We start from the raw sequence: 16,124 nt of genomic DNA on the forward strand, positions 1-16,124 counted from the left end.
ATCGTTGACCGACTGTAGCCTAACGTTTTTCCAATGACTGATAACACCACCTCTTTCCGATCACTTTACTTCCACTATATTTTCAAATGTGATCGTTTTCTGGAACAGAAACACTGCGGGTGGCGGGTCCCGAGCTCCCCCACGTCCTAAATTCCACCGCGCTGAGACAGGTTAAATAAGGTCTGGAACTCCACTGGGACCTAAAGTCCACTGACTTGAGCAGCCGCGTTTTGTTTTTTGGTATCCGTGGGGGGGAGGGGGGGGGGGTCCGGAACAAATCCCCCACGGATAAGAAGGGCCAACTGTATGTACACACACACACTGTTAGAAATATGAAAAAAGCACAGGGGCCTAAGTGCCTAACTATTCAGTTGGTCAGGCAACTTATAAGTGCTTTAATTTTTTTGTTTTAATTTCATATTCCTTTGAGCTTTAATCTAATTTAATGTCAGAGGAGTTTGATTTCCTGTCACTAACTTCAACATCCTTATATCAAGGAAGATTTGAACAACTGTAAGTAATTTCCCTCCTACTTGCTGTTCAACGACCCATTCTGGAAATGAGTCTCTGAACATAAAGGGCTCCCACTAAATTATGAGGTCAGAAATTCCTGATTAAGGTTCATGAATAGCTGCTTCAGTAACTGTTATTTCCTTCTTTGGAACCACATGCCAGCACTAATCATCATCTGGATAACAAATGGAGGGAAGAAATTAGAAACTGGACATTGGTGGGAATATCATACCTTGAAACTGTCCATGAGCAGTGTGGATGACTCATCCAGTGTGGTGTTTGGGGCAGCCCAGGTGTTGCTGGGAGTACTGACCTGATGCCAAGTGATGTCTGAAGAGGAAGATGCAGCAGGTAGATAGTCCAGGCCAAATCCACTCATTACTGTGTTCATTTTCCAAAAGAAAAACAGATTGATTTTAATCCATGTTTTTAAAAGATGTACATATTTTTGCTATTTATGTGGTAGAAGATACAATTACATTTTTCATAATTGCTGCAGTCAAGAACAGATAAATGTTGCTAAGTTTTGTTTTCATCTATAGGACATTCAAATTTGTGAAAGTTTGTCAAAATAAGGAACACATCGCCTGAATGATTTCACATTTCTCAACTTATGGTTCAGACAGAAAGAACTGTTACAAAAAATAAATCATGAATGCTGGACATGTACTTCTCTTTAAAGCTGAACAATCTATGAAACAGGAAAAAGAAACCAAAACATGAGGATATTAGGTACTCTACCTGATTTATCTGTACGTTTCATGTTCCACCGATCAGTCAGCCTCCTCTCACTGTTGTCAGGAGTTCCAATAGGTCCAAAGCCAGCAAATGAGTTTTGGTTGTGAGTTGGTGGAGAACTTGGCAAACTGCTGGGATTAGAGGAGTGAGGAGACTGGCTTGCTGGTGTTGAATGGTCTAACCCATGTGAAGGAGGAATAACATTTCAAGTGAGGTTCTTTATTTCAGTATCAGTTCAACAAAAGAATAGCTGTCATCTCTTCAGTTTAGCCTATCAAGGTAATGACTTGAACCAAATACTGCAGCTAAAAAGCCACTGCGAAATCTATATTGGTGGCTTCAAATGTGATGTTATGCAATATAAAGTGCAAATCAGTGGCTTTAATTACATTATGATAGGTGATTATCCAAGTCTTTCCACTAATGCCACAGAAGAAACAAAATTCATTCCTGCTATCCAACTTCCTATGACTTATTTGTTGAATTGAGTAACTTAAAAAAGTAGATAAAAACATTTGAAAAATTGTTTCCATAACAGCTGAAATAATCCAAAGCACATTTATGTGCTGAAAAGTAAAATTTATACTGGAAACTCTACTTCATGTGCAACTACCCAGAACCACAAAAGAATGCTTCCACTGATGGAATGTTCTGGTCAAACAGCTTTTATTAAAGTTGGAATTCAAAAATACTAACCTGAGCTGGCAGGAAGAGATGGGGACCAAGGGTTTCCATCAAATAATGAATAACAGGAGGTCTCATGGAATGCTTGTGGTAGCGCATTCTCTGACTTGCCACTTGGTGCTAGATTCTTGCCATAAACCTCACTGAAAATGCTGTTATTCTGAGAGTTTTCCTGAAAAGTAAAGGATAACATACTGACAGATCTACATTTAAGCTAAAGTGTTTCTCTAACGATATGTTTGGTAACTTTTGCAAGATCTATCTATATTTTGTTGAAGCAAAGCATAACCATAACAATAAAAAGCACTTGCAAATATACCTTTACCATTCCAAATTAGGACTGTGACTAGAGCTAAACAGCAGCAAAACACTTTTTTCTTTTAGCCAAAAGTTTTTTGACAGGAACTAAAAAGAATTTAGTTGAAAATGAGTTAAAGAGCTGTCAGCCTTGAGCCATTTCATTCAATGGGGTCAGGAAACCTGGCTTCTAAAATATAGAATAACAGAATAGTTATAGTAGGCAAAGAACCCTTACAGCCTGTGAAGTCAGTAATTGCTCTGTGCAAGAGTAATTCAGCTTGTCCTGCTTCCTTACTTTCTCTCCACAGCCCAGCAAATTCTCTGAGATGCATGTGCAGCTCCCTTGCCAACTTTACAACAGAATCTGTCCTCTGTTTCACTAGCAGCTCATTAAAAAATGTAACCATTCACTCTGTAATCTCTGAAGCATTGAATTAATTCTAAAGTACAGTAGATTCCAGCTAATTGGGACACAATGGAACAAGTATATTTTGGCCCAAATAAATGAATGACCTAATTACCCAAAGTTTCATGGCAACATATAAAAAAGTATAAAAAAGAGAAATTATTGCTCAACTATGTAACAAACTATGTATTTAAATGAAATCAAAAATAAATTAGAACACTACGAAAACTACTACAACACTATAAAACAGTATTTTCAATACAAGCACATGTAAGAGACGCTATTTAAAAACTGTTCGCTGTAAGCGTGGTGTACTGTCTAACTGCCACATTGATGTAGTTAGAAGCTGTTCAGCAACAGTCTCCTGTCCCAGTTAAATGGCATAGTGTCCCAAATAAATGAAGAGATCTCAGCTATTTTCTCAATTTGTTTTTCCTTTTTTAAAGATTTGTCTGAAATAAGTGGCTGCTGCGATTAATCGTTGGCACATGCCAACACGTGCAACAAGTCTATTGCACACTGCATGTAATTACAATTTGAATTTTACCCCCAACACTTTCAATTTGTGTTTCAAGCGAAATAGTAACTTCTACTACAGTCAAAGAGTAAAACAAGTCAACTGATTGTTAACATGCCACAGGGTTAACAATAACCTTTTTATAAAGTCAGTATAATGCACCAGTTAAGATACAAATTAACTCAGTGAAACACAAATACTGAAGGGCTTAAAGCAACAAATATCGTGTTCTGATGAAGGGTCTCAGCCCAAACATCGACTATTTACTCTTTTCCACAGATGCTTCCTGTCCTGCTGAGTTCCTTCAGCTTTTTGTGCGTGTTGCTTGGATTTCCAGCATCTGTAGATTTTCTCGTCTGAAATATGTTGTTAGTCATAGTCATATATTTAGGGCTATAAAGCATTTCAAATTTCGAAAGCACTTCTTTGGTGCAATTTCTCTCATCATCGATACTGCCTAACCTGTTCAGTATTCCCATCATGAGTTGATTTTTAAACGGACAATCCTTGTAGGCAAGCTCAGCATCCAATTTGCAGACAGCACGGTCTCAAAAATACTAAGTGATAGTAATAATGAGATTTTTAAAAAATAAGTGTTGATGAGAGGTGAATGCAGAAATACAGGAAGTGCACAGAAACATGCCCTTTGGCCCATTACATCTGACCATTAATTTACACTAATCTGATATTGATCCAACTTTAAAAAAATTCTCCACTCATCAATTCTTCCCAGATTCTACCTTCTCACCTCCATGCTAGAGTCAATTTACAGTGATCTACCAATTCACAGTTTCCTTGAAAGTAATATGAAAAAAATGTTTTCAATCCAAATTAATTGGCTTGATACATCATCTGAAAGCTAACTGCATTCTTGAAATATAATTCCTAATACTTCACTGAGGAACAATCTCAATTACTGACTTAAATCTAGAAAGCAGGTTTGAATCAAATAGCTCAATTACTAGTAGCTGTATGCAAACACTTCCAAAACAATTTAAGGAAAAAAGTAGTGTTAAAATATTTCCCAGAAGGCTATCATGGGACAAGATTTCTGTAATATTTGTTGTTTATGCTTGTGTCTCTTTTTTTGTCAACACTGAGATCAAATGACAATAGTAAGAACAGAATAAGCTAGTTGGGCACTGAACAATGAAGTTGAGTGGAGTCTGCTGGGTACAGCACAGACAAGCTGTTATTAGTATTGTCTTTCCACAGAAGCAACCAAAGAAACAAAACTAACATAAAAGAAAAAATGGAATGGAATTTGCCCACGCAGTCAGCTTTTTACTCTAGCAGAAGCTGATGATTAGTATTATCTAATACTCTATATCTGGAATTAACATCTTAAACAATACAAAATATTGAAGTAGAATTCAATGTGCCTAAGTATATTTTTGCATTACTTAAGATACTGATCTTAATATAGTTGCTGTCCTGTATGTTCCAATAAAAGTGCAACTACCAAAAAGCACTTAATTTCCAGAAATAATTTTATTAAACATACCTGATTAAGTGGAAAAGGTGGCAAGGACAATAAGGATGAAGAGGTGATCAGCTCAGAAGGCCTCTCCAGTCGAGATCGATTTGGCATCTACATTGATAGAAGGAAAATGTCACTGAAGTACTATAAAACTTTTTTAAATAAAATAAGATGTTACTGCACATCTTACTCCTGCTCCTATTTCTTATTTCTTATCAAATAGAATTATTCATTTAATGGGTGCTAGCTGTGGCACATTTGATAGGAATCTCATGGTTGTGAGTTCAAATTCTACTCTGAAGTCATGATCAAAATTAAAGTTGAAATCCAGGATTGAGGGAGTACTATACCACTTAAGATCCTATTTCCAATTGAGTTGTTAATCTGAGGCACCATCTGCTCTCTTGGATGGTTTTGAAAGATCACATAGCATCACTTTAAAGGTATCTCAGATTAGACAACACAGGTTTAAGGCAAAGACTGAGTGGTTTAATGAGGATCCGAGGAATAGTTATTTTTAACTCAGAGGGTAGTTGCAATTTGAAATGAACAACTTGAGAAGGTGGTAGGGGCATGCACTCTCACAACACTTAGCATGTGAACAAGCACTTGAATTACCAAGTGGGATACTTGATGGTGAGCAAGGGCACTGTGGTTCTGTTTCTGTGCTGTGACTCAATCAATCTAAGGAGAATTAGTCCTGGTGCCTTGGGCAATCTTCATTCCTCAGCCAATATCAGTAAAACAAATTATCTGGTAACTATTACACAATATAGTTATATCACACACATCTATAGTGTGTGAATTTTACCATTAACAAATTAGTTGCTGTACCTTTTGCATTAGAACAAGGTACAAGAGATGGAGCAACTCAATGTGGTACCTGTCAGAGTGACAGTGGGGACAGTAGCTTTGATGGCTCGGGTTGAGGAATAAGAGTGGAGAGAGAAGGTGGCTAATGTAAAGAGGAGCTGGGGTAGTGAGGCAGGGGCCAGTAAATGGTGGTGGACTGAGAAGGGGTGAAGGATGATGAGCAGATAAAGCTAGTAAGGGAGAGAGTTAGAGTTGGAATACAGAGGCAAGTTGTTGATACGTGGAGTCAGACAGAACAGAGGCAGATGAAGCCAGGTGGGCGGAGGGAAGGCAAAGGTAGAGTCCGCTAGGAGGGCGACCAGCAGGTATATGAAGATTACCAGTGCTGATAAGAATGAAAGGTGATAAAGAGAAACATTAAGTAAAGGATAAATGGAACCATATAGGAAAGGAGGAGATCCAATAGGTATAATGTACAGGCAGTGGTAGATGATTGAGACCAGGAGGGGCAGTGGGTGGGACAAAGATGGGAGAACAGGAGGCAAGTTGGAGAGGGAAGATAAAGATTACCTGAAATTGGAAAACTTAGCATTCATACCATTGAGCTGGATATTATTAGGCAGAATATAAAATGTTCTCCTTCAAGTTTATGTTGGGATTCATCCTGGCAGTGGAGAAGGGCAGGTATAGGCAGGTAGGCATGAAAATGGATGGATGTGTAGAATTGAAAAGGCATTCAACTGCTTTGTGTCCATTTTTTAAGAATGCAACCCCTTCCCTTCCCTTCCCTCCCATCCCACTCCTCAAATGTGGGGATTAGCATATCATGCTTAACCTTACAATGTCAGTCCACTGTTGTGGAAGCCATGAAATACAAAGATGCTTATGTAACAAATCTGAACAATGTTTACTAGTTATATATAAAAGAATTCAATATACCATCATCCCGCTTGGTGACGCAATAATATCAACGCTGGACTCTGGAGCCAAGGCTCCCGAGTTCGAATCCAAGTCAGGTTGAGCGTCCAGCTAGCAACTCGGCCTCATAAAAACAAGAATAGCTTGCTGCAGAAACACCGTCAAAAGACGGTGCCCCGATGACTCTACTGCCGAGTTAAGGGCTATTCTTCTTCTTCTTCTTCAATATACCATCACATTCATGTAACTTGTCCCCCGATTTTGCACTTGCAACCCAAAAAGACCCATTTCATATTGGCTAAATTGGAAATAAATTTAGTAGCCATTCTGATTAAAAACTTAACAATGGCCACACACAAAGAGTACAGATGACTACACTTAAGCAGTATTTCAACTGGTTGGAAATACTCTGGGAAGGGCATTAACAGGGAGAGAAAAATGCAATTTTCCCTTTCTTGAGGGAAGCATTGCAAAATATATGTAAAATATATATTTGAAATACCCAACGTTCAGAGGAATAACAAAAAATATGGTATTAAAATCTTGAACTGAAGTTTCAGGAAAGAGTTGCAAGATAGCAGTGAAAGTTTACAAAATGCCAAAATGGTAGCCTGAGCATTCACCCGCTACAAACTTAATAGATTTGTGCACAAGCAATTGAACCATTGTACACTGCTGTGAGAAACAGGGCAACTTCAATACAAACAGTTCAATTGATCAAAATCATGCCCACTGAATATACATGAAAACAAACCTACACATTAGGAGCAAAAGTAGACCACTTATCTCCTCTGCCATTTAATAAGATCAAGACAGATCTAATTGCAAACTTAATCATGTTCCTATCAACACTTGATAAATTTTCATTCCCTTGCTACTCATGGATCCATTTACTCCAATGTCTTAACAATATTCAACAACTCTAGTGACACCACCCTTTGCGGAAAAGAGTTCCAAAAATTCAGAGCCTTCCAAAATAAAAAAAAAGTGCATTTCAGCTATCTTTTATTTTTAAACAGCCAAACGGAGTACCAGATTCTCACACAAGAAAAATTCTCTCTGCAAAATGGGATGGGAACCGGAGTGAAGGGACTCAGGGTAGGATGGATGGTTAAAAAGCAAAGTTAATATGCAGTTAGACCGTTAGGAAGAGCAGGCAGATGATAGGACAAAATTGTAGCCAGCAGCATGAACATCAGTGCATTACGGCATCAGAATCAAAAAGGGTAGCAAATACAGTACTCAATGTTATATCTCAATAAGGTGAATAATCGTGTTGTACTTTTACAAATAGTTGGGTATGTTGAATGTCTAAGATTACAAGTTGTATCAGAGGGATTAGAAGGTAGGCAGAAGGGGTGGAGTGGCTCTGCTGGTAAAGAATGGCAACAAATCATTAGAAAGATGTGACATAGGATCAGAAGATGTTGAATCCTTGTGGGTTGAGGTAAGAAAGCGCAAGAGTAAAAGGACCGTGATGGCAGTAATATACAGACCTCCAAACTGGGATGTTGTCTACAAAATGCAACAGGAAATAGAAGAGCTGTGTCAAAAGGGCAATGTTATCATAGTCATGGGAGATTTTAACATGCAGGTAGATTTGGAAAATCAGGTTGGTAATGGATCTCAAAAGAGTGAATTTGTTGAATCCCTACGAGATAGCTTTTTAGAGCAGCTTGTCATTGAGCCTACTAGGGGATCAGCTATACTGGATTGGGTGTTATGTAATGAACCAGAGGTGATCAGGGAGCTTAAATAAAGGAACCATTAGAAGGTAGTGATCACAATAGATTGAGTTCAACTTGAAATTTAATTGGGAGAAAGTAAAGTCAGATGTAGCAGTATTTCAATAAAGTAAAGTAAATTACTGGTATGAGAGGAGCTGGTCAAAGTACTTTGGAAGGAGATGCTGGCAGGGATGACAGTAGAGCAGCAATGGCTTGAGTTTCTGGGAAAATCGAGAAAGGTGTAGGATGGATGTATTCCAAACACAAAGAAATACTCAAATAGCAAAATGCCTGATGAACCTGTTGTAATTTTTTGAGATTACAAATAGAATAGATAAAGGGAATGCAGTGGATGTTGTATATTTGGACTTTCAGAAGGCCTTTGACAAGGTGCCACACTTGAGGCTACTTACCAAGTTAAGAGCCCATGGTGTTACAGTAAAGTTACTAGCATTATAAGGCACTGGTGAAGCCTCATCTTGAGTACTGCGAAGTTTTGGGCTCCTTATCTAATAAAAGATGTGCTGCCATTGGAGAGGGTTCAGAGGAGGTTCACAAGGATGATTCCAGGAACGAAAGAGGTATCATACGAGGAATGTTTGATAGATCTGGGCCTGTACTCACTGGAATTTAGAATGGCAGGGGGGGGGGGGGGGGGGAGAGAATCGCAATGAAACCTTTCAAATGTTGAAAGGCCTAGACAGAGTAGATGTGGAAAGAACATTTCCCATAGTGTGGGAGTCTATGACAAGAGGGCACAGCTTAGGATAGAAGGACAACCATTTGAAACAGAGATATGGAGAAATTTCTTCAGCCAGAGGGTGATGAATTTGTGGAATTTGTTCCCACAGGCAGCAGTGAAGGCAAGGTCGTTGGGTACATTTAAGGTGGAGGTTGATACGTTCCTGATTGGCCACGGCATCCAAGATACAAGGAGGCGGCTGGGGAAGAAAGGATCAACCATGTTTGAACAACAGAGCAGACTCAATGGGTCAAATGGCCTAATTCTATCCCTATGTCGTATGGTCAAACAGTCTTAGGAACCTTGTATGCTTCAATGAAGCCACTGCTCATTCTTTTAAACTCCCATTTAAACTACAAACTTGTCCTTCCCTACTAATCTCCCTCCTGGCAATTACCCCTGCAAGCAGAAGTGCTATATCTAACCAGTCACCTCCTCCACACTTTCATTCAGGGCCCTAAACAGTCCTTCCAGGTGAGGCAACACTGTACCCGCAGATCTGTTGGGGCGCCTACTGTATCCGGCACTCCCGATGAGGCCTCTTCTACATTGGTGAGAATCGTCGTACACTGGGAGACCACTTTGTTAAGCACCTTCATTCCATCTGCGAAAAGTAGGATTTCCCAGTGGCAAACCATTTCAATTCTAATCCCTACTCCTTCATGATCCATGGCCTCCTTCAGTCAAGCTGAGGCCATTCTCAGGTTGGAGGAACAGCACCTCATATTCCATCTAGGTAGCCTCCAACCTGAGGGCATGAACATTAAGTTCCCCAAACATCTGGTCCACTCTCCTCTCCTATCAGATTCCTTTTTCTTCTCCAGTCCTTGCCTTTCCAATGCATCACCTCTCAGCTTCTTACTTCATCCCCCTCACCTGCCCACCTTGCTTTACCTATCACCTAGCTTCTACCCCTTTTCTTCCCCCATCTTCTTATTCTGGCTTCTTCCTCCTTTCCTTTCCAGTCCCAATGAAGGGACTCAGCACAAAACATAGACTGCTTATTCACTTCCATAGATGCGACCTGACCTGAGTTCCTCCAGCATTTTTTGTGTGCTGCTCTTCATTTTCAGCATCTGCAGAACCTTTTGCACTTACATCTTGATTAAATCTTCATTGCTTCCAATATATTTGTAACATTTTATATTGAGAATGTAAACAGAACTTCTGATGTGGTCTCACTGATGCCATGTATATAGAAGTCTAACTTCCACTTCTAATTTTCAATTCCCCTGGCTTTCCTAATTAATTACTTTTGTGGATCATGAGCAGCTGAATTGGGTACTCTTGCATGTCAGACCAATCTCTTACCACGTAGCTAAAATACTCATTTTCTGCAGCCAAAATGGCAAATTATACATTTTTCCACATTACATCTTTGAGCAACATTTATCTACTCACTTTTTCTATCAATATGCTTTTGCAATATCCTTAAGCTGTCTTCACAAGTTTTTTACCTATGTGGTTTAATATTCATCTTCGCTTATCTTTTTTGCAATGATTTTGTTCAAACCAGTTCAATCAAAACATGTGATCATATTAGTCTGTCAGAGGAGTTATAAATATCCCTATTCTCTTTAGTCTAATGCATACTTGTACTTAAAGTTGGTTGATTTGTAAGTGGGGGTACAGCTTGCATAAGTACAAAGGAAAAGCAAGAAATAGGATGGTTGGAAATGTATAAAATTGACTGAAGACATCAAATGACTTTGCCCATTTGAGAAAAACGGATCTGTGCATGTCAAACCCAAAATCTAATAAAGGCCTTGGGTAAAAGGCATCATGGTCAACTTACTGTCACAAACTTAGTGACAGTTTGTGACAAAAGCATGTCACAAACTGTTCGTGACATTTACAGCGTAAGTCTATAGGAGACGAAGGAAAAGAAAAGAAATTCCAGGCTCAGAGCTGAGTTGTGTTGTATAGGTAACCCACATTTTACAACCACAGTAAGGACAGAATGACATAATTAATGACTGATAAGACTTACAAAGATACTAAGAAACAGTACTTAAACAGAACTGAGGCTTCTTCCTCAATTTATGGTCACTAGCCATTAGGGATCACTAACAAGTATTTTGTTCAGTATCAGGATGGTACTACATGTATAACATTAATGTAAATAGCAACTATTATGATTCTTAATTTTACTGCACACTTAGATTCTACTTGCAGCAAGCAAACCACAAACTGGATTGCTGTTATGTCCTCATTTGGACATATCTTGTGCAACTAAGGATGCAGAATTTGCACGACATATAACTGTTATCAATGATCATAATCATAGAAGTGCAGGGTTTTAACACCATCAAAAAAAAGGTGAGCTGAGTTCAAATTCATACATTCAGAGGATTTGTTGCTTTGACTTATTTTCTTTCCACATATTTCAAATGGACAATGTATAAAAATATAGCCAAGTTATGTACAATAACTTACTAGGTAAAGATAAAAACAGGAAGAATATCCCAATGAAGAGAGCGCATTCCGTTATTAGGTTTTCTTATAAACATTAATCTTTCAACCTCCATATGCAAATAGTACAATCAATATAGTATAATCAAGAGCACAGTACAATTTCATTTGGAAGTATACTGTTCCTTTATAGACATTATATGTGTTCATTGCATGCATGCTGGATGATTCAGGTATTTTTCAAATTATGCAATCAGAATGTCACTTCATTCCAACAGCTTAGAGCAGGTATTTTGTTGCTTAAATGATTTTTTTTTAGAACTACTACAAAATTTTGATTGCAGTCATTAATAGCTTAATCCAATAAAGAAATAATACTTAATTTGCCATGATCAAGCTTCCCCAGGAGTAAAGCATCCTATTTTAAGACAGCTCTCAAACCTGATTATGAGAAATGTCTTAGAACAGAAAACAGAACAGTACAGCACAGGAACAGGACATTGAACCCACAATTTTGTGCCGACCGATTAAATTAGTAACTATATAGCTAACTAAATTAACCTCTTCCGCGTACACAAGGTCCATATCCTTCCATTTTACTCAAATTCATGTGCCTATCTATAGGTAGTTGTCAATACTTGACAATAATTTCTTAACTACTCATTGTAAGCTTGCATCCAAATTTACTGTCAAATCATGTCTAATATTTAAAACGAATATTCAAAACATGCAACTTCAAGTAGTTTAGGTGGAAAGCAAAGATAAAAAGCTCCAGAATGATGTTTTTTGTGGGCTTTTTCCATCTTCTGCATCTCACTTTTGTGATATTCTCCTCAATATGCTGCTGAGGAACTGGAGAGACATATTAGACTGTAAGACCATAAGCAATAGGAGCAGAATTAGGACAGTTTGCCCATCAAGTCTGCTCCACCATTTCATCATGGCTGATCCAATTTTCCTCTCAGCCCCAATTTCCTGCCTTCCCCACATATCCCTTCATGCCATGACCAATCAAGAAACTATCATTTTGCTTTAAATATGCATGAAAACTTGGCCTCCACAGCTGCATGTGGCAAAAAAAATTCCACAGATTTACCACTCTCTGACTGAAGAAATTCTTCCTCATCTCTGTTCTAAAAGGATACCCCTCCATTCTGAGGCTGTGTCTTCTGGTTTTAGACTCTCCCACCATAGGAAGCATCCTCTCCACATCCACTCTATCAAGGTCGTTCACCATTCGATAGGTTTCAATAAGGTCACCCCTCATTCTTCTGAATTCTAGTGAATACGGGCCCAGAGCCAAAAGCGGATCCACGACCTTCCTCTTCATTTGACAAGCTGTTCAAACTTGGACTCATTTTTGTGTCTCTCCTTTGAACCCCCTCCAGGTTCAGCAATCCTTTCTAAGATAAGGGGCTCAAAAGTGCTCATAATACTCAAAGTGAGACCTTACCAGTGCTTTATAAAGTCTCGATATTACATCCTTGCTTTCATATTCTAGTCTTCTTGAAATGAATGCTAACATCACATTTGCCTTCCTCGCTGCAGACTCAACCTGCAAATTCAGCTTTAGGGAATTTTGCATAAGGATTCCCTTTGTGCTCAAGTTTTTGTTTTTTCTCTCCATTTAGAGAATGTCAACCCTCTCATTTTTTCTACCAAAAGTGCAGGACCATAACTTCCTGACTTTGTATTCCATCTGCCATTTCTTTGTCCATTGTCCTAATCCAAGTCCTTCTGCAGCCTCTTTACTTCCTCAAAACTACCTACCCCTCCACCTGTCTTCATATCGTCTGCAAACTTTGCAACAAAGTCATCAATTCCATCTCCAAATCACTGACATATAACTTTAAAAAGAATCAGTCCCAACATAGACCCATGTGGAACACCACTTGTCACTAGAAAATTCTTTCCTATCAATGGAGAAATAAGTCTATTTTAGAGAGCACAAGCCTAAATACTCAGTACAAGAAGTATTTTACTGAATTTGTATACAATTTAGTACATCAACTGGTACCTTCATTTCTTCTGACATGCTCTTGGACATCAAGTAACCACTTCTCCAGATACACCATTTCCTGTGCACTTACCAACATCTCCATTTACATTGACCTTCAACAGAAATGGCATGGTTAGCACATTGCTTTACAGTACCAGCAACCCAGGTCCAATTCCTGCCTCTGTCTGTAAGGAGCTTGTACGCTCTTCCCATGACTGTATGGGTTTCTTCTGGGTGCTCCGGTTTCCTCCCACAGTCCAAAGAAGTGCCAATTGGTAAGTTAATTGGTCATAGTAAATTGTCCCATGATTAGGCTAGGATAAAATCGGGGGATTGCTGGGCGGCATGGCTCGAAGGGCCAGAAGGACCTACTCCGCACCATATGTCAATAAATTGGACAATACTCATTCTCCCCCTCAACAAATGCTGTCCTCAGATAAACATTTGCCATCATATTCATTTGTAAGTCATTTCATGAAGGATAAACAGTTATAGACATATCAAGGAGAAAGAACCAGAAGAACCAGATGACCTGGAAAGGGAAAGGGAATATGCAGCCACTGCCAAGTATTCCTCTGGCTGTTCCTCTCAATAATAAGTATATCACTTTGGATGCTGTTGGGGGGGTGGTGAATGATCTACCTGAGAACCGGCAGCGAAGAAGTCTCTGACACTGAGTCTGGCCCTGTGGCTCAGAAAGGAAGGGGGGAGAAAAGGTGAACTGCAGTGATAGAGGAAAAAAAAGGAGGTTCTGTGGATGAGAAAGAGATTTCAGGGTGGTTTGTTGCCTCCCCAGGGTCAGGGAAATCATGGATCGAGTCCACAGCATTCTTAGGCGGGAGAGTGAGCAGCCAGAGGTTGTAGTCCATGTTGGTACCAATGACATGAGTAGAAGTCACAATGACATGGGTCCTGTCACAATTAAAAAGACAAGGATAACAGGTTAATGGAACCTTGGTTTTCAAGAGATATTGAGGCCCTGGTTAAGAAAAAGGAAGTGGTGCATAGCAGGTATAGGCAGGCAGGAACAAATGAAGTACTTGAAGAATATAAGAAATGCAAAAGGAGACTGCAGGAGGAAATCAGGAGGGCTAAAAGAAAGACATAAGATTGCTCGAGAAGACAAGGTGAAAGAGATCCTAAGGGCATCTAAGGTATATTAAGAGCAGATATATTAAGAAAAAAAGCATTTCCGAATTGCATATGGATACATGCTTTGATAATAAATGAACTTTTGAATTTTTAGATATATGAGCAAAAAGGATGGCAAGCAACAAACTATATCTTCTGGAATATCAGTCTATGTGTGAAACCGAAAGAAAGGAGGGAGAAACCTCAAATGGAATTTTGCATCTGTATTGACTCAGGAGATGGACAAACAGCCTATGAGAAAATGCAGCAGTGAGGTCATGGACAGATTAGACAGGAGAAGGTGTTCACTGTCTTGAGGCAAATTAGGGTGGATAAATCCCTAGGGCCTGAAAAGGTGTTTCCTCTGATCTTTTGGGAGGCTAGTGCAGAAATTGCAGGGGTCCTAGCAGTTACCAAGAAAGTTGATGAAGGCAAGGCAGTGGATGTTGTCTATATGGACTTTAGAAAGGCCCTTGACAAGATCCTGCATGGGAGGCGGCCAAAAAGGTTCAGTTGCATGGCGTTCAAGATGAGGGAGCAAACTGGAGCAGACATTCAATTCAAACCTTCCATCTGCCACAATACCTTTAGCAACAGCAGCTGGTGTAAGTCACTGACAACTACTTATTTGTCAGAGTCAAGCTCTTCAAGGTGCACTGTTACAGAAGATGCATCAGCCCAGTTGTAACTTTAAACACATACATACACACATGTAAGAAAAAGTGTGAGAACACTTTACAATTATCAGGCTTTCTGCATTAACTACTTATCAATGTGGTCACAATAATAGATAAACACAATCTGCTTAAACTAATAACACATGAACAATTATACTTCATCAATATTGAGGACATCTTTTAAACAATCAGTTTAGGTTCAAAAAGTAATGTGAACCTCTGGGGTAATGCCTTGAACAAAAGCTATTTGGAGTCAGGTGGTCCAATCAATGAGATGGGATGATTTTGGAGGTGTGGGTTGTAGAGGTTCCTTGCTCTAATAAAAGGACACACCAAGTCAAGTTACAGCCAGAGCCTGCACTTCTCAAAAGAGCATCATGCCTCGATCAAAACAACTTCTAGAGGACCTAAGAAAAATTGTAGAGAGGCAGGAAGCTGGTAAAGGCTATAAAACCATTTCTAAAGACCTGAGTGTTTATTAGTCCACAGTAAGAGAAGGACACCAAAGTGGAAACCACTGTTCTCCCAAAAAAACAAAATTGCTGCACATCTCAAGTTTGCGGAAGATCACCTGGATGGTTGCACAGCACTTCTGGGTAATGTTCTGTAGACAGATGAGACAAAAGTTGAACTTTTGGCAGAAATGCACACCACTATGTTTGGAAGGAAAAGGCCACTATACACCAGCACCAAAACCTTATCCCAACTGTGAAGCATGGTGGAAGGAGCATCAAGTTTGGGGTGGCTTCGCTGCCTCTGGGCCTGGTCAGCTTTCAACCATTGAGGGAATAATGAATTCAAAATTGTATCAAGCCATTTTACAGGAGAATGTCAGGGTAGCAGTCTATCAACTTAAGTTTAAATAGTTGGATGATGCAACAAAACAATGATCTGAAACACAAGTGTAAATCAACAACAGAATGGGATATTTAAAAAAAAAGATATCCTGTGGTATATCTTTGTTGGTTCATGCAAGGTATCTCAGAAATATTGATGAACTGAAACAATTTTGTATCAAGAAATGGCCTAAAATTCCTTCACGCTGTTATGCTAGTCTGATCAGCAGC

At 39.2% G+C, this 16,124-nt stretch overlaps 1 protein-coding gene across 4 annotated transcripts in view; it reads right to left on the bottom strand.

The window, feature by feature from the left end:
- smg7 (SMG7 nonsense mediated mRNA decay factor) overlaps positions 1 to 16,124 on the bottom strand; it is a 119,335-nt gene that overhangs the window by 5,735 nt on the left and 97,476 nt on the right. For 3 of the 4 annotated variants that reach the window (XM_059984476.1, XM_059984478.1, XM_059984475.1), the window contains 4 exons: positions 4,663 to 4,749; positions 1,948 to 2,107; positions 1,255 to 1,428; positions 746 to 894 (listed from right to left, as the gene is read on the bottom strand). In XM_059984476.1, coding sequence (XP_059840459.1) covers positions 746 to 894; positions 1,255 to 1,428; positions 1,948 to 2,107; positions 4,663 to 4,749 — 570 coding nt within the window. The remainder of the gene's footprint in view (positions 1 to 745; positions 895 to 1,254; positions 1,429 to 1,947; positions 2,108 to 4,662; positions 4,750 to 16,124) is intronic. The other variant, XM_059984477.1, reaches the window with a different exon arrangement.

The sequence above is a fragment of the Hypanus sabinus genome, chromosome 11 (assembly GCF_030144855.1).
Source record: "Hypanus sabinus isolate sHypSab1 chromosome 11, sHypSab1.hap1, whole genome shotgun sequence".
Lineage (NCBI taxonomy): Eukaryota > Metazoa > Chordata > Chondrichthyes > Myliobatiformes > Dasyatidae > Hypanus > Hypanus sabinus.